The 20,748-nt window shown below is 36.6% G+C and overlaps 1 protein-coding gene and 1 non-coding gene across 2 annotated transcripts in view; one reads left to right on the forward strand and one right to left on the reverse strand.

Moving 5' to 3' along the window:
- Nucleotides 1-5,406: 5,406 nt before the first annotated feature.
- Nucleotides 5,407-5,478, reverse strand: Trnae-uuc (transfer RNA glutamic acid (anticodon UUC)). The gene has a single exon. It is a non-coding gene; the product is annotated as a tRNA-Glu (tRNA).
- Nucleotides 5,479-5,668: 190 nt separating this feature from the next.
- The window catches only part of LOC144974816 (splicing factor 45-like), a 24,319-nt gene continuing 9,239 nt past the window's right edge, over nucleotides 5,669-20,748 (forward strand). Inside the window, exons 1-7 of the mRNA XM_078918132.1 lie at nucleotides 5,669-5,934; nucleotides 7,975-8,048; nucleotides 13,042-13,134; nucleotides 16,024-16,397; nucleotides 16,857-16,963; nucleotides 17,335-17,394; nucleotides 18,140-18,182. Of these exons, the coding sequence (XP_078774258.1) occupies nucleotides 5,862-5,934; nucleotides 7,975-8,048; nucleotides 13,042-13,134; nucleotides 16,024-16,397; nucleotides 16,857-16,963; nucleotides 17,335-17,394; nucleotides 18,140-18,182 (824 nt within the window). The 5' untranslated portion in view covers nucleotides 5,669-5,861. The remainder of the gene's footprint in view (nucleotides 5,935-7,974; nucleotides 8,049-13,041; nucleotides 13,135-16,023; nucleotides 16,398-16,856; nucleotides 16,964-17,334; nucleotides 17,395-18,139; nucleotides 18,183-20,748) is intronic.

Below are 20,748 nucleotides of genomic sequence, written 5' to 3' on the forward strand. Positions count from 1 at the left end.
ACCACTGCCTTGTGGATCTGGGAAGACGAAAGGCTATGGAATCACATCCAGAGAATAAAGAACCGCTGAAGTCGGAGTCGCAGAGCCGAAAGGCGCAAATAGTCTGGAGAGGGAAACCAACCCAAAAATTAATGTGACACGCATCCTCCTCACAATGATGGACAACAAAACTGTCGGACGATATGGCGCGAAGTCTGGGGATTCCCGCCGGACGGACCTAGCGTCGAGCCCTGATAAACAGGGTTCACCCAAGCGATCTGGTGGTACCTTGCCCTCCTACTGTGGAACCAGGGTAGGAGATGCAAGGTTACGGACTACTGGAACTATCAAATTGCTACAATGGAATGCAGAAGGGATACAACATAAAAAGACTGCCCTCTCCAAGTTTCTTCAGGATGAGAAGATAGATATTGCCTGCATACAGGAGACACACCTCACAGAAAACATTAGGTGTTCAATAAGGGGATATCAACATTTTAGGAAAGACAGAAAAGAACGGAACAAAGGTGGAGTAATCATCTTCGTCAGAAATGACATAGCGACAAATGAAATAACGACAGATGAATCTGTTGAAATATTAGCTGTAAAAATTACCAAAAACAAATTGCAATACACAATATATAACTGTTACAGCCCACCATCAGAGAATCTGCCAATTGAAAACATAAGAAGTGAAGAAGAACAGTTCATTGTTGTGGGAGACTTCAATAGCCACTCCCCAAGCTGGGGATACAATGACTTAGACAGAAAAGGTGAAACCCTTGAAAATTGGCTTACAGACAGTAAGCTTCAAATTGTCAGAAATGAAGATGACCCAGATACATACTTCTCAAGAGCATGGAAGACAACATCAACCCCAGACCTAACTCTCATATCTGAAGATCTCACCGGAAAAGTCAGTAAACAGATAAAGGAACAACTGGCAGGAAGTGATCATCGTCCCATTCTGGTTGAAATAACTGAAGAACATGCAAAAGACAGAAAGGCACCACCTCCGAGATGGAATTATAAAAAAGCAGACTGGACTCTGTTTTCAAAGTTGACTGATAGTTATACAAAAGAGATAAACTGTAAAACAAGGAATGTAGAAAAATCAGCCAAAGCTTTCACAAAATCAATCATGAAAGCTGCAAAAGAATCAATCCCCAGAGGATCAAGAAAGGACTACTGTCCAGGATGGACTGAAAAATTAGGAAGTCTCAACAGCCAAGTCACTGAACACAGAAAAAAAGCAGAGAGAGAGCCAAATGATGAGAATATGGAAATTTACAAAGAGGCTGAAAAAACTCTCAGGAAAGAAACAATAAAAGCAAAACAGGAAGCATGGCATGAAAAAACCAGACAACTTGACTACGACAGAGACGGAAGAAAATTATGGAACCTAACCAAAGCTCTAAGTGGACAAGAAAACAGATATGCTGCACCATCAGTAGAAGATGATCAGGGGAGGATTCTCAACAAAAAACAAGCAGCAAACTGTTTTATGAAGCAGTACTCAAGTGTTGGGAGTATACAGATTAGAAAAGAACGAAAACGAGAAGTCCACAAAGAATTGAGAAAACACAAGGATACACCCAAAGAATCTACAGATGATGTCATGTTCAGTTCGATTAAAAAAGAAGAAGTAGAAATTGCCTTGAAATCTCTAAAAACGAACAAATCACCAGGTCCAGATGATGTTACTAATGACATGTTGAAACACCTAGGAACCCTCACAAAGAGGAAAATGAAACAACTGTTCAATGCAAGTTGGAAACAGGGTAAACTTCCACTCAAATGGAAACAGGCAACCATGATACCAATTAAGAAGGATGGCAAGCCAAAAAATAAAACCGAAAGCTACCGGCCAATAAGTTTGACAAGCTGCTTGGGTAAACTGATGGAGAGAATTGTTAATCGCCGTCTCCAATGGTATTTAGAAAGCAATAAGTTGATATCAGATGAACAGGCTGGTTTCAGACAATTACGCTGCACAGAGGACCAGATAACATACATCTCGCAGCTGATCGAAAATGGTTACCAAGAAAAAAAACACACAGTCACAGTTTGGGTGGATATGGAAAAGGCATTTGACAAAGTCTGGACAAAAGGACTACTTCTCAAACTTAAGAAAGCCAACGTTTCACACAACATGTTTGCATGGATTAAAGATTACCTCACAAATCGAAAAGCAAGAGTCCAATCTCAAAACTCTAAAAGCAAGCTAACGAACATGACAAATGGAGTACCACAAGGCGGGGTTCTCTCACCAACCCTCTTTGTCGTTTTTATCAATGACATCTGCGAAACCAAATGCAGAGGAGTAAAAGCAGCCATGTATGCAGATGACCTTGCACTGATATGCACTGAAAGAAATATTGGTACTGCAAAGGCCAGGATACAGATGACTCTTGATGCTTTGAGCAAATGGACAAAAGACTGGGGTATGAGAGTAAATGCTGATAAAACCACATACACAACATTCAGCTTATCAACCAAAAAGCAATCTATGCGATTAACTTTAGATGGAAAGATTCTGAGAGAAGACCTTATGCCTAAGTATCTAGGAGTGAAATTTGACCCTCGACTCACTTGGAAACATCAAATAGATGAAAGTCAACAGAAAGGGTACAAGAGAATGCAGCTTCTCCGAAAACTTGCTGGAACGCAATGGGGAGCAAACTCAAACGTCCTGAAGAAGACATATCTTGGATATGTAAGACCTGCAATAGACTATGCCATATCGGCATGGGGAACGTGCTCACAGGCTCAATTTCAAAAGGTTGAAAAAATCCAAAACCAATGCCTACGCGTGATCACTGGAGCAATGAAAACAACACCAATTCACAAGATGGAAACCCACACAGGAATAAAACCTCTCAAAGAACAACGAAATTTAAAAATAGTGACACAATTCTCAAAGATAAAATTCATGGAATCCCAACCACTGCATCCAAGTACAATGGAAAAGAAAGAGAATCGACTCAAAAGGGAAAACTTCATCGCCTTGGGACAAAAACTAGAGAGCGAATATAAAGTGACACCAAAGGAAGATATTGCCCAAATCAATGTCCCAAATCTCAAACCACCACCGTGGAAAAAGAAACAAAAATCCATAACCATCAACAAGAAAAACATTCGAAGCAATAATGACAATGCTCAAACCCTAAAGATGATCGATAAAAAATACCCAATGACCAACTGGATAAGAGTTTATACAGATGGCTCAGTTTCCGGCCCCCTCATGAATGGAGGTGCTGGTGCACTCATACACTGGACAGATAAAACAGAAACAAAAATATCTGTATCAGTGGGTTCAATGTGCACAAGTACTAAAACTGAAGAAAAAGCCATCCTCAATGCAACAAAAGAACTATCCAGAGATCACAGAATATACGGGAAAAATGTGGTTTACTTGACAGACTCTGATGATGCTCTCCGGTCTATTGAAAATTACCAGGACTCTGAAGCCGCACACACTGTGGAGGCCCTTGAGGGCTTATCTGATAAAACAGGAAAAATTGTGCTGCAGTGGATTCCAAGTCATGTAGGTATATATGGAAATGAAATTGCCGATCAACTGGCCAAAGAAGGAGCCCAGAAGGAACAACCGAAGTCGTCAATCACTTACCATCAGCAAAAGAAAATAATAAAGCTAAAAATAGACAAAGAAAGGAATGACACACACCTAGAACACAACAAGCAGGATCCAATCCATGCCATTCAGCGAAGTAGCCAAGTCACTCTATTCCGCCTCCGAACAGGACACAATAGACTAAGAGGACATATGTTTACAAAGCTAGGTATTGGAACAACCCCTTATTGCCCATGTGGAACCGACCATGAAACCACTTTACATGTGCTTATGGATTGCCCATTATACAACGTGCAACGTTCGAACCACTGGGTCACCCCTACAACACTCAACACAAAGCTCTATGGTGAGGCTGAGGACCTAAAGCGGACCACAGACTTCATAGCAGATATCGGACTGCAGCCATAGATGTCCATCAGAGGAACGAAGAAGAAGAAGAAGATGTGTTGTTTTTTTTCCTCTGGAAACGCTTTTATGCTCGCCGGAGAAATATTTCATACGGTCGTCCGCCATTGTTCCGATAGTTTAGAGCCAGTGTTACTAAGTTACCATGCGTCATTAGGAAGGAAGTGACGTTACGACTGTTGAAGAGTATTGCTTTAGGAGAGATAATATGGTGTCAGGGGGTAGGTGGGACTTGTTTACGCCTTTCAATCACAAGATAATGTCTCTCATTTTCGTGAACTCGACTCAATAGAATGGTCGTCGATTGGCCAGCAGCTTCTAATGGTGCTCACACTACTATGTTATGACGATCACCCAATCTGAAAATACTTTATCGCACTCGTGCACCGTCGCAAACCCGCCCGGAAGCTTCGTCACATCACAACGTTCAACTAGATGCTCTGCGGTTTTGGGTTCGTTTCCAGATCGAATGCATATTGGACAGGTGGAAAGTCCCCACTGATGAAGCGATTTTGCCGTTAGGTAGGTTCTCGACCAAAGCCGATTCGCGTCGATGGGACAGTGCCAAGGCTACCACACACTGTGCCGTGTCACCGAATGTATAGGTTAAGACAATAATTACTGTTTTGAATATAATTTTAAAATAGGACGATAGGTGTGTAAAAATGTCATTAAAACTTTTAAGAGCGATATTACAATATCAATTTCAAGTGATATCAAAATTATATGTTAGATTTGTCGTGTGTAAAGCACATCACAGAAAACAGCGTAAAATCTCGAAACTCTCCATATTAGAATAAAAATCCAAATCGAATTAAAATCCACAAGAATTTAAGATCAGAGTAACTTGAAAGAATCACATAGCTTGTGAAAAGCGACTTGTCAGCGCTGAACACATACCATACTTACATCCAAAGAATACAACAAACAATTATGACGTATTTTCTTCAAATCTCTTGATTAATAGGGCAGAGAAGTCGTGATGTCACACAGTCTACTCCCCCGGTTCCAAACTCCTTGGACGTGTGTATGTAATCAGTCCTTCAAAGGAGTAATAATAAAAAGGTTACATATTGAATTCTAAGATGACATAGCTACTTCAGTAGCAGGATCAAGCTCTTAAAATAACGGCATTTAAAAGAGCGAGGATGTATGATTTTTATGACGACCGGCATAATATTTAGACTAGAATCTATAAATAAGATACCATTACTTTGAAACCAGAACAATAATTACACAAGATATGTTTCTAGGCCTCTGGGAGAGTGGTTTTACACTTCCAATGAGATTGAGAGAGTGAGAGACAGTATATAGAACAGATTAAACAGAAGTTGGAAAAATTAAGCCGTAGAGATTGCTGAACTAATAACATCAATGTATTATCAAAGAGAATTTAAAAAAAAAAAAAAAAAAAAATTTAAAAAAAGTTCCCACACCGGGAATCGAACCCGGGCCGCCTGGGTGAAAGCCAGGAATCCTAACCACTAGACCATATGGGAGACTGGCGATGATGTTTAAATTAAATATATAATATTTTAAATACAGCTAGTGCTTGGTGCCAATAAATTTTATATGGTTATTGATTTTGATTTTGATGCATTTATTTATAATTATTTAGACAAATGCTGTTCTTCTATTGTTCTCTTTTGAAATAAATGTAAATTTCCTACTGATGCTCAGCCTATGGAAGGGAGACAACTGTCAATGCAAAATAAAAATGTCCACTTTTATTTCAGTCACATAGTCTGCCAACTGCTCAAGAATTTTTTTGCTTCCCAATGTTTTATCTGATTTCTGACAAATATTTCATTTTAAATGCTTTTTTTTGAAGTATCACTGACCCCAATTTAAGATAAACTTATCAACAGTTTATTTTCTCATCATGTCACTCTACGACGATCTTGACATCAAGGAGGAATCGGGAAATGAGAAAATCACAAAACAATCGGTCGTTCGTGAGTACCATCGTTCTAATTTTAATCAACTCTCCATTTCAAAATTATCTTTTGATCACTTTAACCAACAAAAGCAGTTTTATATGATCTGTATTTGTTATTCGTTATCACGTCCAATTTAGGCGGTCTTTACTTTTTGCACTTTCGTGTCACTCAGTTTATGATCTGATATGAATAATAATTGACCGGCTCTATTTCTCCGACCGAACGCTCAGGAACTCTATATTTCTCCGAAAGGGCGGGCGGCTATCCTCCAGTAGCTGATGGGCGAGGTCGATGCAAAAGTAAATGCTCAGAGTGGATGGGAATTCTCACGAATCATCAAGCTAGCGTTTTTAAGACATATTGAGTATTTTATTGAGGACAAAGACGGATTTTATTTTTAAATTTTTTTATCAAAATCCAAAAAGTTGTGTTATTACTATTATACTCCACTAAAGAGAGAACAGAAGTAAACCCAAATAACAAAGCCAAAGTCGCAAGATAGGAATAGAGGTTGAAAGACAGGGTAGTACAAACTCAAGATAGAAATCTAACTGATGAAAGTTGGGAATAAAAAACGGGGCACCCAAGCACTGGCAAAAGAAAACCCCCCAAAAATGCATACATTCATCATTCACACGGACACTCTCGCAAATAACCATAAAAGATCTTGAGATTGGAAACCGTTCGGAGAAATAAAGATCAAGTTTATTTTCCAGAGCATTCTGAGAAATAGTTAAAGTTAAAGACATGTCACGATCGTAATCATATCTAGGTTTATATTTTTAGTTATTGGATTACTGGATCGTCGCATCATTATGATGTCGTCTCTCTCTGAATCTGACGATTCAATTCAGTCACTAAAAAAAGTTGCGGTGAGTGCCACCCAATGCCACGGCCAAGGACATAGAAAAGGACATTGGAGTCACTATAGAAGACAAATTAATTTTTGATACACATGTCAGTGAAATAGTAAAAAAAATCCATGTTTGCCATCATCAGACGCTCATTCCAATATCTAGGCATTCTTGCCCTTCTATTTCTATAAAGCGCTTGTGAGATTTCACTTAGACTATGCAAGCTCAGTTTGGTTTCCTTACATAGAAAAATACAATGTGCTAATTGAAGGTGTGCAAAGGAGGGCCACAAAACAGTTGCCTGGACTAGGATCGCTGGATTACGAGGAAAGACTGAGGAAACCTAACTTACCAATCTTGAAATACAGAAGCTATAGGGGGAACATGATAAAACTTTACAAGATGACAAGTGGTAAATATGACCAAGTCATGACAATTTATTCAATGGAGGAAAGATTTCACAATAAGAGAAGACACCAGAGGTAACAAAAAGAAACTGCTAACACAAAGACCAAGATTGATGTGAGAAAACACAGTTTTACTGTGAGAACAACGAAAATATGGAACAGTTTAACAGATTCTGTTGTGAATGCAAAAACCCTAAATAGCTTCAAGAGCACACTAGACAAATTTTGGTCTGACCAAAATGTTTTTTTACAATTATATATGCGCTATATATTGTAAAACCAGAAGAAACTTAAATCACAAAGACGATGAAGAAATAGAGTCTGGCGAAGAGGACCTATTCTATAAAAGAACCTGTGCTGGAAACAATCCATAAGTATAAGTATCTCAAGTAGGACGTTGAGAAACAGTTGATAGATTTGTCCCTAGCCTCAAAGTCAAAGATTAGTAGAGACAAGCTCTCTAAAGTTTAGCCAACTCCAGTAAAATTTTCCTGGGTTTTTAACTTTTTCCACCATTGGTACTGGTAAATTTGTTTGGAAAACTATATTTTTTATCTTTGGTTTTGTTTTATTTGCCAGATTGCACTACAGTTTGCTTACAACCCTTTTTTCTATATAAAATACAAAGCAATATCATGTATTTTTTATGTATTATAAAGTTTGAAAGCCTCCATGAATTTCTATTAATAAGTTTATTGTAATACTTCTTTGAAACGATTAGCTCTTTTGTAGTTTCTGTTTCAAATTTGACGTAGATTGTATTTTCTGTTCTTTATTTTTCATTTGATTAACAGCGGGATGGTCTCCTGGATACAAGCTTCTGGCTTCAACCCTGCAAGCCAAGAAAGCCTCTATACTTCAACCTAAAGTGAGATTTAAACATTTTAGATCAATTCATTAGCCATGTGAATTAATATGAATTTAAATGTTACAATTTGCAAAGAAGTTCATTTGAAAAGGAATAATAAGGGCCAGATATTGGTATGTTTGGATGGGGGTGGATGCCATATTGTCAGAATTATTTTAGGAATATTTGATCATTAGATAATCATGAAAGATTTTGCATTTACATTGTACCTGGGTAAATAGAAAAGTAACTAGAAATAGAAAAATGTGCATATTTTACTGATTTTAACTAAGAATGAATCCTTTTTAACTCTTTCATTGAGACTTAACATCAATTCCAAATCTCATAGTTTCTAGTCCCTATATACATCAAATACATCTGGTTATAAGTGGTAAATGGTAAAACATTTCTCTAAATAGAATGGGGCTAGCGAGAGGAGTAGTGGCGAGGGGAGGGTGATGGAGAAAGGTAAATGGTAAAACATTTCTCTAAATAGAATGGGGCTAGCGGGAGGGGTAGTGGCGAGGGGAGGGGGGTGGAGAAAGGAGATCAATATGTCGAAATAATAAATTATCCAAGGAATTCTGTTAAGCTCAACTTTTGTTCTAACTTTTATTCAAGTAGATACCACAAGAGACAATTTATAAATATTTAAAATGGATTTTTCGTACTGAATTCATAAAGCATTCTGGTAGTCATGGAAAACACTTTTAAAATTTTGAAAATCCAAACATAAATAAGAAATTGAGAGCAAATTCACTTTTCAAGAACTTAGAATTTTTTTTGCTTGCCAATTGATGTTAGAAAATGTTCCAACTTTGACGTCATGTAACTAACCACTAAAAAGATTTATCATACTTGTGAAACACATTTTTAAAGCACAGTGACTTGGTAAATAAAATATAACAATATTTGAACCAGACAAAACATTTTTCCTATATCTACAGTCTGTTTAAATTCCACCAAAACACCTGGGAAATTAAATGTTTTGGCCTCCAGCATAAATGTTTTGGCCTCCAGCATGATGAAATAGCATATTCCATATACTAACATAATGATCATACAAAATTGCATGTAATTCACGTCAACTGGTAGAGAGTACTCCAGGGAAGAGGTCCAATTTTTTCATACATTTTCTTCAAATGGTCTTTGAAATATAAAGAAGTGAAGAACACCAGGAAACACGCAATTTTGCATGTTGGCGAAAAAAAAGCTATACAGTGCACTCTGGATACGTCGACGTTACCTAAGTCGATTTTTACCCAAGTCGATTTTTTTTCTTGGTCCCTCCCCCTTCTTCCTATATAACAATAGTAAAAAAAAATTTTTTTAACTCCACATAAGTCGATGTCGCTTAAGTGGATGTTCTTATCACTCATGACTACAATAAAATCACAAATAAACAAGTATTTCCATTGGTTAAAAAAGCTACCAGTAAGAATTTTCAGTGGTTAAGAATATCATCGAACGATTGACGCTCATTGATGTGATGTTGGTGCTTTGCCTGACGTCCGTGTTCAATGTACATAAGCAGTATTGAATAACTTTAATTTCTCCATCTCAAATTTTACATTGTTGCAACTTCAAGTTCAAGATTTTTTTGGTTCTAATCCCAGGCCATCTTATGTAATGGCCCTCTTGATTAGCATCAATTTTTTCAAGAATTCAAGTCAAGTCTACAACTACAATGGCAAACCTATCACGGAAAAGGAAGATTCGATGAATTTGGAAAGTCTGGCATGCGACAAATCATCGCATAGGAAATTGGTATACCAGCTATTTCTGTCTCGACGATTTACAAGAAGCATGACCTTGACCTAGAGGCTCCTACCCTTCTGCTTTTCACCTTTCCAATGAGGAAAATTTTTTTTAAAAATCTCTAGTGAAAAAAAAGTGAGCTATGACTTATTTCGTCAGCATCTCCTATGGTCAATCAACACACATTTTGTGTGTCTGATTAGTCCCTTCAAAGTGTGTGCTGCTGATGTCGGATAATATTATCTGTTTGGGAGGGGGGTTGACTGAAGTATTATTATTATTATGGTGACTCCAATTTGTGAGGTCAATGACATTGGTAATATTATATGTTGGCTTCAATCGGTCAGCTTCTTTCCCTATTTAATTTTAGCCCTGTGTATTTGTGTGTGTGTGTGTGTGTACCGGCACTCGCGTTTATTTGATTAGGTGTGTGTGTGTTTGTGGGGGGGGGGGGGTCCTGACAAGGTTAAATCCATCCATTCAATGCTTTGCTCTCAGACAGCTAGGACCTGTGTGTTCTCTATTATTATTTGACCCCATTCCTAGTCTTTTCACAATCTGTACATTTTTACACATTTTATATTTTATCATTTGAGTACTTTTGGATTGTCTATAGTCAATAACAGTAAATTGATTCCGCTTTTTAAATCTCAAATTCCGATTTTTATGTATTCTGATTCCTCTTTGGGGCTATTGGGGATAGGAGCCTCTGATGACCACTACAGAGACCGCGCGATATGAAGGGACATACTTATTCTAGATTGGTTTGCTTTGTTCACATGCATTTTTGCTCATTTGGTTACACTCCGGTTAAGTTGATTTTCGGATAAGTATTTTTTTCTCGGTTCCCCTGGGCATTGTCTTATCCGGAGTCCACTGTAATCACAAGCAAAATGTATAAAATATTAAATATCTCTGCAAATAATGCAGGTAGAAGAAAAATATCACTCGATATAAGAAACCAGACTTGCTGAATTAAAAAATCATCTTAACTTTTTAGTGAAGTTAATATTTCCTTCTCAAAATTCAACATGAAATCATGAATGATAAGCACAATGTTTGAACCAGCAGCATAAGATAATAAATCAACCTCTTAAGAAACCCTTATAATCCCAAGACATCATGTTTTTACTTCCATGCTGCTTTATGGAATTGTCTGGTAATTATATTGCTTGATTTTGCCTTGGCCCTCTCTGGGATCCTTAACCGAAAGGGTGCAGTAAAATGTATTATTCCTATTATGGAGGATGATTTTTCCACTGTAAATCGTCTCTTTGTATGTTATTAGGAGGGTATCGAAATATACGTTGGCAGTATAGTGCTTTCCTCTTATACAGGATCATGCGCTTGTGCCCAGCAGGGTGTCCTTTGTGCCCTCAACCCCCTACCATTCAAAATTCTTTTCACGCCTTAAGGTCTATGACGCGTGACTGTATCCTGATTTCTGTGTTACTGAATGAACTGCTACCCTTTAGATAGGATGCTTGTCTGAAATAAATTACTTTCCGTCACACACACCCTAAGACCTAGCCACCCAATTATTCATGATTAACTCCCTGTGCTTGAGAGGCAAACTCAGGTATTGCATATCTCACCAAAACTAAAACTGAAAAAAAAAAGATCTCTGTATTTGCTTCTTTTCTCATCTTAAATTTACATCTCTTCCCGATTTAAAACAAAAGCGTACAAAAACAAAAACAAATAAATACACGTCATCCTTTATTATTATTATCTATTTTGATCCAGTTTTAATGGCGTAAAGAATGATTATTTAACCTCTACATGTATACTGCTTCATTAGCCACTAGTAACTCTTATTGTTTCTATACATATTCTATCTTGAAAGCATTAGAAAAATATTGTTAGAAAACGAAGTGGCACCTCAAAGTCTTATTTCTCCAATCTTATAAATATTACAAGTACCACTTTTCCCAAATGAAATAAACAATAGCAATGCTTTTTCAATTTTATAACACATTGGGACGATTCATTGTGTGTTTTTGTCTACTTATAAACTACAAGTAGTGGGTATTCATATGCAATTGTTTTAAAAACGACATCACACCTTCGACCATAAAAATCTACTTTGATCTAAAGAGGTCACACAATCATTTTGTCATAGCAACACCATGGTCGCCTTTAGTGTAGAGCGTGTGTATAAATTTGTCCTTTGTTTTTTGTTTAGCAATAAATAAACATGAAGAGACAAACCAGAATGAAAAAAATTAAATGGATAAATTGATAAAAACAACACATCGTTCAATAAAAACCAAGGCTTAAAGTCATTTTTAAAAAAATCATAGGTTAATGAAAACCGAAAAAAAGAGGGGTTTATTAGACTGTTCCATCATTAAAACTTACCCACTTACCGACCCGAGTTATCAATTGAAATATCAATATATATCGTATTTATTTTGTTTTAAACTATATAAATCATAAATTATGAAGGTACTTTAATAAAATGGTTTTCGTGAACTATTCTTTTTGTCAATAATTAATTGAGATCTCTGTTACAAACTACAATGATGTGAAAAAAAATCGGATAACACCCAAAGCTGAAAATAAGGATTTGGTGGGCTTTTTAAAAATGCGATACTTCAGCCATTAAACAACCCTCATTAAAACAAATTGGTAGAAATAGAGATAAGATGTTTGTCTTTTTGACAAACTTGGTTCAAATTTTATATCAAATAATATGTCGAGATTTTCCGCTGCTGTAAAGTTTTAAAACGGCAGTTTTCAACCTTGGATGCCCATTTTTTATTGTTTAAGTGGTATAGGAATAAAGCTGAAACCTTCCTCTTTAAGACGATACCAAATTAACTTTGTACGTTTTCTAATGGCAAAGGTATTAATGGTTGAATGACCCGGTTTAAAAATAGTCCTTTTCTCGACGCGTGATGCAAAATATATAGGTTTATTTTTTGCCACAAAAATGACGTCTATTGTGGTACCTAATTCAAGTGGTGTTATTCGGGATGTGTTACGACAGAATTTGACAAAATATTGTTATTATGATATTCCTATATTCTCTCAATCCCTTCTCATTGAACACTTTTACCAATCCATGCAAATGGAAATGGAAGTTAGTTCACCAACAAGAAAATAAATGGTTGTATGAAGCAATGTTGAAAAAGTGCATTATAATATATTATTTACACTTACAGATTTACAGTTTTACATTCCAAGTTGACCATCTCTTAGCATGCATTTTGGGCAGTGATTAACATTTTTGAGAATCAATTATCTTTTACAGAAGCAAAGAACAAGCCATTTGGCTCCAGTTGTTGACCTCAAACGTCATGTTGACTCTAACAGCCCCATGCAGTTCAACATGCAAACTGGAAAAGTAAGTGATATATATTTTTATAACTGCTTTCAGCACATTGAGTTGACAACTTGCATGTATTTATAAGAAATTTGACCAATTTTTTTTTCTTTTATCCTGCTCTGATCAGTTACAAAACATCATTACTTAATGATTTGAAATGTTCATGCTACTTTATAAATATTTGAAACTGGGTGGGGATCCTGACCTCCCATAGTGGGCAGGGAGGTACATGCTGTGTCTTCTATCCCCCCATACCCGTTTTCTAATTGTTTCCTGTCGTTGTCTTGGTATGAGATTACTTAGTTTTGTCCTGACCCTGGCTGGAGTCCTTGGCTGGGAGTGAAACAGTCGAATGTATAGTTATAGTTTTGGGAGATGATATTTTTTTCCTTGTAAATCATCTCTCTGTTATGCATTGTATTATGTTTAGTTTACATATTATATTATATGATTTATAAACATTTGAGTGCATTCCTCTTAGTTGGGACCTGTGCTTGTGTCTGGATGAGACTTTTAGGTGATCTCAAACTAAGTACTTTGACGGTGTGTTCTTGGAATCTACATCTGTTCCCTATTTGAACCAATTCCCTTTGTCTCACCTTTTCTTTTGTGCTTTAATTGTAATTCTAGAACTTTTTACTATCCCATTTTCTTCCTTTTTACTGGCGCTTATATGACCTTAATGTGTTGCAAGCGCCGTAAAACCCTTAAAAACAAAAAAAACAAAAACAAATATTTGAAATTTATCATAGCCTTAAAACCTTAATTTTATCAATATCTCATGTGATTTGGTCCCATTTGCTATTTTCTTATTTTACCCCCTGTCGATTTATTCTCAAATTTAAGTACTGAATCTAGTTAAAAGTATTTTAAACTTATGAGATTTAGGTCTAAGAGTAGACTAAGCTGTTAAAAGTATTTTAAACTTATGAACTTTAGATCTAAGTGTATACTAAGCTGTTAGAAGCTGTGGACTGTAAAATGTAATGTACAAAAATTAATATAACAGCTTAAAAAAAAAAAGAGCCCAAAACATTCTGTGTTCGTTATTTTGTTCTTTTTCAAGGCTGTTGTATTCATTCTTGTACACTGGTTGATCTTATAATCAAGAATTTGATATCTTACATCTTGTGTTGGCACTAAACTTTTTCTTGAAGTCATATTTTTAACAAAAAGGAAATACAAGTTTGCATATCATGTATGTTACAGGACTCTACATTTCGTGTGTTCCTTAATAGTAATCATTTTAACCTTATGATGGTTGCACCTTTAAATATACAGTGGACTCCGGATAAGACGATGCCCAGGGGAACCGAGAAAAAAGTCGACTTATCCGAAAATCAACTTAACCGGAGTGTAACCAAATGAGCAAAAACGCACGTGAACAAAGCAAAACAAGCTAGAATAAGGATGTCCCTTCATATCGCGCGGTCTCTGTAGTGGTCATCAGAGGCTCCTACCCTCAATAGCCCCATAGAGGAATCAGAATACATCAAAATCGGAATTTGAGATAAAAAAGCGGAATCTACTTACTGTTATTGACTATGACATGCTTTGCAACAGAAAATGTAATAAACAATCCAAAAGTACTCAAATGATTAAAAATAAAAAAATGTGTAAAAATGTACAGATTGTGTAAAGACTAAGAATGGGGTCAAATAATAATAGAGAACACACAGGTCCTGGCCGTCTGAGAACAAAGTATTGAATGGATGGATATAACCTTGTCAGGACCCTCCCCCCCCCCCCCCCCCCCCCCCCACACACACACACCTAATCAAACAAACTCGCGTGCCGGTACACACACACACACAAGGCTAAAATTAAATAGGGAAAGAAGCTGACCCTACTCAATAATATTATTACCGAATGAAGCCAACATATAATATTACCAAGGTCATTGACCTCAAAAATTGGAGTCGACATAATAATAATAATACTTTGGTCAACCCCCCTCCCAAAGATATAAAGATAATACTATCCAACATCAACAGCACACACTTTGAAGGGACTAATCAGACACACAAAATGTGTGTTGATTGACCATAGGAGATGCTGACGAAATAAGCCATAGCTCACTTTTTCACTAGAGATTTTTTTTTTTTTTAATTTTCCTGGATTGGAAAGATGAAAAGCGGAATTTTTGCCTTGAATGTGGAATGTATACCAATTAAGCGAAATTATTCTGCGAAAAGCGGAAGGGTAGGAGCGTCTCGGTCAAGGTCATGCTTCTTGTAAATCGAGACAGAAATAGCTGGTATGCCAATTTCCTATGCGATGATTTTCTGTGGCATGCCAGACTTTCCAAATGCATCGAATTTTCCTTTTCCGCGATAGGTTTGCCATTGTAGTTGTAGACTTGACTTGAATTCTTTATAAAATTGATACAAATTAAGAGGGCCATTACATAGGATGGCCTGGGATTAGAACCAAAAATAATCTTGAACTTGCGACAATGTAAAATTTGAGATGGAGAAATTAAAGTTATTCAATACTGCTTATGTACATTGAACACGGATGTCAGGCAAAGCACCTACATCACATCGATGTGCGCCAATCGTTCGCGGATATACTTAACCACAGAAAATTCTTACTGGTAGCTTTTTTAACCAATGGAAATACTTGTTTAATTGTGATTTTATTGTAGTCATGAGTGACAAGAACATCGACTTAAGCGACATCGACTTATGTGGAGTTTTTTTTTTTTTTACTAATGTTATATAGGAAGAAGGGGGAGGGACCAAGAAAAAAAATCGACTTGGGTAAAAATCGACTTAGGCAATGTCGACGTATCCAGAGTGCACTGTAAATGGAGGTTGTAGCCACAAGTGAAGGTACTTTATTCACACATTTATTCATTCTCCTATTCACTTTGTTAATTTATTTTTGTCTTTGTTGTTATTTAAGTTGGAGCGAGTCAACCCGTCCATCCAGCCCCAGGCAACGATTGCTATAGCACCAATCACACCACAGTCAACGTCTTCAGCCTTATCCTTGTCTCCTTTCCGCGGTGGTGGTGGTGGTGCTGGTGACCCATTACCCTTAATATCTGGCATAGCCGATGAGTATGATCCCCTCCGACCTAATGAGTATGATGAAGTCGTCAAGAAAAAGAAGGAAGAGAAGCAGAAAGAGAGGGAAAGTGAAAGGAAAAATCGAGATGACAGAAAAGAAGACAGAAGGGATGATAGACGAGATCGAGATAATAGAGAAGATAGAGATAGGGACAGAGACAGAGAGAGAGACCACAGAGATAGAGATAGAGATCGAGATAGAAACAGGTAAGACATAATTTTCATTTTAAGACAAAATGGCATTATAGATTAGGCATTGCACTAGCCCCTTACACTTGTTTAACATGAGTATTTTACAAGGGGTCCCTAGCCAACAGCAACATTTAACATGTATGACAAGACATGACGCCTCTTAGGCAATTTTGCTTTTTTTTTTTCGACTGTCAACCCTGTTAATAGTCAGGTACTCATTTTACACCCGAGAACGTTGAGAGAATATGAGTAAAGAGCCTTTTCCTAGGACCCAACTATATACCACTCAGAGCACGACTTGAATCCAAGATTTTCCGATCCATAGGTGAGTGTCATATCACAAGACCACAAAGTAAAGAAAACTACATTTAATTATGTTATCTCCACAATGGGAGGATTTCCATCCTTTTCCTTCTAATACAGAGAGTATGATTTCTTACAAATTAGAGTCTCAATATCAATCATATTTTTCAGGAGAAGACAAGATAGAAGAAATGATGATGGTGAGTCCGAAATGGAAAGAATGAGAAAGAGACGGGCAGAAGATGATGAAGAAGAGGAAATTGACAGATCCGTTAAACGTAAGTAATATTCTATATCACATCATTGAATTAAGCTCGTTCTTATGTGAACTTCTATGTGTAAAGCTGTGTACTCTAATGGATCATTTACACACATGTGTCAGAAAGCAATGATAATATTAGTTTTCTTTTAATTCTCTTTTTTGTTTAACTCTAACTTATAAATTTTTATGATACATTGATTTCTTATTCATTATCATCATCATCATCTCTCCTCCTTCTCCTCCTCCCTTTTCTTCTTCTTCTTCTTCTTCTTCTTCTTCTTCTTCTTCTTCTTCTTCTTCTTCTTCTTCTTCTACTATTTTACCCTCCTATAATTTTTACTATTATTCCATCTCTTACTGATGCGATTTTTATTTTATTTTTCACAGGAGGTGGTGCTGCCATTGCTCCACCTTCCATTTTATTAGAAGAAGCACCAGTCAATTTAGGTAAAGTTGCAATTTTTATTTTTTGTTTGAGACTTACGATGGAAGATTTACATAAATGTGGGAATTTCCCACCACGAATATAGAAGTAGTAGTAGTAGTAGTAGTAGTAGTAGTAGTAGTAGTGGTTGTAGTTGTAGTAGTAGTAGTAATAGTAGTAGTAGTAGACGTAAGTAGTAGCAATGGAAGTAGCAGTAGGCCAGGAGGAGGATTACAGTTAACACCACTTAAGTCTTCTTTTTACCAGTCCCTTTCCCCGAAAAGACAAGAATATAATAGAAAAAGATGAGCAGAAATAATCGAGTTTTACAAAGCCATTCAAAGTAAGCAAATGACAAAACAAAAACTCATTTCTTGTTTCTTTTCACTGTAGAGGCATGGATGCTAGTTTTCCAGCATATGCCGGAATTCCGGTTTCACAGTTCCAAAGTGAGCTGATTCCGGTTTCAAGTTTTCCGAGATATGAAAAAAACACCAATAAATTCCACTAAATTTAAGAGAACCAAATTATGTCTACTTTTCAAGTGTATGAAATCATTTGTTAGTCATACTCCAATACTATTACAACCTATTTGGTAAAAGGAATGATAAAATTGTATATAGATCATAGCTGACTTATGGTCTAATTATTGTAGCATGTGATAATGTTTTATGATCAAATTCAATACCATCGAATATATTAATTGGATTCTCAGTTTTTGTTTGTTAGCTGTTTAAATTCAATTCTTTATTTTGCTTTTTCCTGCAGAAGACAGGCCAAAATCCCCACAAAATATGGGCATGGCAATGATGTAAGTCATACTTTTCATTACATTTTTCTTCACCCCCCCCCCCCCCCCCCCCCCTAAATTCTATTTCAAGGTATGCATTTACTGTTTTTACCCTGAATGGGTGTTTTTATGTATATGTGTGCACAAAGAGAATTTCTTAAACACCACCCTAAGCAGTATTTTGGCCAGCTATTAAAATTATTTTTAAAAAAATACAAACTTGAACTGTGGATTGCTCCTTGAATTAACAAGGACAATACACCATGATTGGACGGTAGTTTACTTATGTTTTGAAAAGGATCTAAAATTTATCACCAGCATTGTAAGCAATTCTGTGGATTCAAGCTTTCCTTCTGAGAAGGGTTCCTGACCTCCCATAGTGGGCAGGGAAGTACTTGCTGTGTCTTCTATCCCCTGTATCTGTTTTCCAATTGCTCTTTGTCTTTGTCTTAGAATGAGATTACTTAGGTTTTGTCCTGACCTTGGCTGGGAGGGAAACAGTCGAATTTATAGTTATAGTTTTGAGAGATGATATTTTTTTCCTTGTAAATCATCTCTCTGTTATGCACTGTTATTTATTTTATTCTTAACATATGGTTTGTAAACATTTGAGTGTATTCCTCTTAGTGTAGACTTGTGCTTATGTAAGGACGAGACATTTAGGTGATCTCAAACTAAGTACACTGATAGTGTGCTCTTGGAATCTACACCTGTGTCCTATTTGAATCATTTCCCCTTGTCTTACTTTTTCCTCAAGTCCTTTTAATTGTACATCTAAAATGTTTTTACTCTCCGATTTTCTTCCTTTTTACTGGCGTTGATATGACCTAAATGTGTTGCAAGCGTTGTAAAACCCCTAAAAACAAACAAAAACAAACACGCATTCCTTTTCTTGTCAGTGAAGTTATTTATTTTGCATCACTGCGTCTTTATTTGGCCACTTAAGTTTGACTGCAAATATCAGTTGTGGTGATACATATATCGCAAAGAGGGCCTCTAGTATGAACTGACAGGAAAAAAAAAATTAAAATGCCTCATACACTGTATAATATAACTGTCTCTATATAAATACTGCCAAAGGAGAACAATAGGGATAAAGTGAGGAGTTTGAAGGTATTGGAATGGATGAAAGTAGTGCAGTTTGAAAAGTAAGAGATGGAATTTGAGTGGAAGTGTTTAAGGAGAAAGGAAAGGAATAACAATACAGTAGCAAAAGGGAGGCCTCCTGAGGGAAAAGAGAGGGAAGGGAAAGCTGAAATAAAGACTAAGAGAGTGGAAAGGAAATGTTTAGGCCTTATGGCCTCCTGGTGCTAAAAGATATTTATTGTAAAGGTATTCAAATAATCATGTTTTCCCATTATGTTCAATGTAAATCAGATATGGTACTGTCTTTTTGCCATAACTCACTCTTCATTAGTTGTCATTCAGATTTAACTTTCATTTTAATTTTTTTCCTTTTTGTTTTTACCTTGTTCACAAATGGCCAAGCAAGCCGAAAACATGTTTGGAAAAGTCATTGGTGTAGTGATAAGTAATTTGCCTTTGAATTAGGTCTTGAATCGAATGCTGGTATAGGCAATGAAATTTTTATCTTGTGACCCAGAAATTTTAGTGGCTCGGTTATGTATATTGGTTTTGCACACAGACTTTAAAACATAGGTACTGTTCTTTAAAAAACCTGTAATTCTTCTTCTTCTTCATTCCCCTATTGCCGGGTGGGGTTCCTGGCTTCCCATAGTGGGCAGGGAGGTACATGCTGTGTCTTCTATCCCCCCATACCCGTTTTCCATATGTTTCCTGTCATTGTCTTGGAATGAGATTACTTAGTTTTGTCCTGATCCTTGCCGGAGTTCCTTGGCTGGGAGGGAAACAGTCGAATGTATAGTTATAGTTTTGGGAGATGATATTTTTTTCCTTGTAAATCATCTCTCTGTTACGCATTGTATTATGATTAGTTTACATATTATATTATATGATTGGTAAACATTTGAGTGTATTCCTCTTTGTTGGGACCTGTGCTTGTGTCTGGATGAGACTTTTAGGTGATCTCAAACTAAGTACTTTGACGGCATGCTCTTGGAATCTACATCTGTTCCCTATTTGAACCAGTTCCCCTTTGTCTTACCTTTTCTTTTGTGCTTTAATTGTAATTCTAGAACTTTTTACTATCCCATTTTCTTCCTTTTTACTGGCGCTGATATGACCTTAATGTGTTGCAAGCACCGTAAAACCCTTAAAAACAAACAAAAACAATTCCCCTATTGAAGGAGGTAGGTTAGATGTATGTTGCTGCAATTTTCATGTTCGGCATTGATGCCTGTCTGGACCAATTGCACCTTTCAGCCTGATGACTCTTTGGCCTGCTTTTCTGTTGGGATGCGTTTCATCCAAGAATTGTACACAGTTTCCTTCTGAACAGGTTTCTAGACAAGGCTTACAATTCCTGTCCAACTGTGATACAATCTAGAATATTTCACAAAAGTACATTTAAAAACGCCTTAAAGCTTAAAGGAAATTGTTACCCTAAGAGTTGTTGATATACAAAATGCCATTCCAACTACTCTCAAAGATGCGCTGTATTCGAAGT

This window comes from Berghia stephanieae, chromosome 6, assembly GCF_034508935.2.
Source record: "Berghia stephanieae isolate SIO BIC M18660-M18661 chromosome 6, UCSD_Bste_1.3, whole genome shotgun sequence".
Classification (NCBI taxonomy): Eukaryota; Metazoa; Mollusca; class Gastropoda; order Nudibranchia; family Aeolidiidae; genus Berghia; species Berghia stephanieae.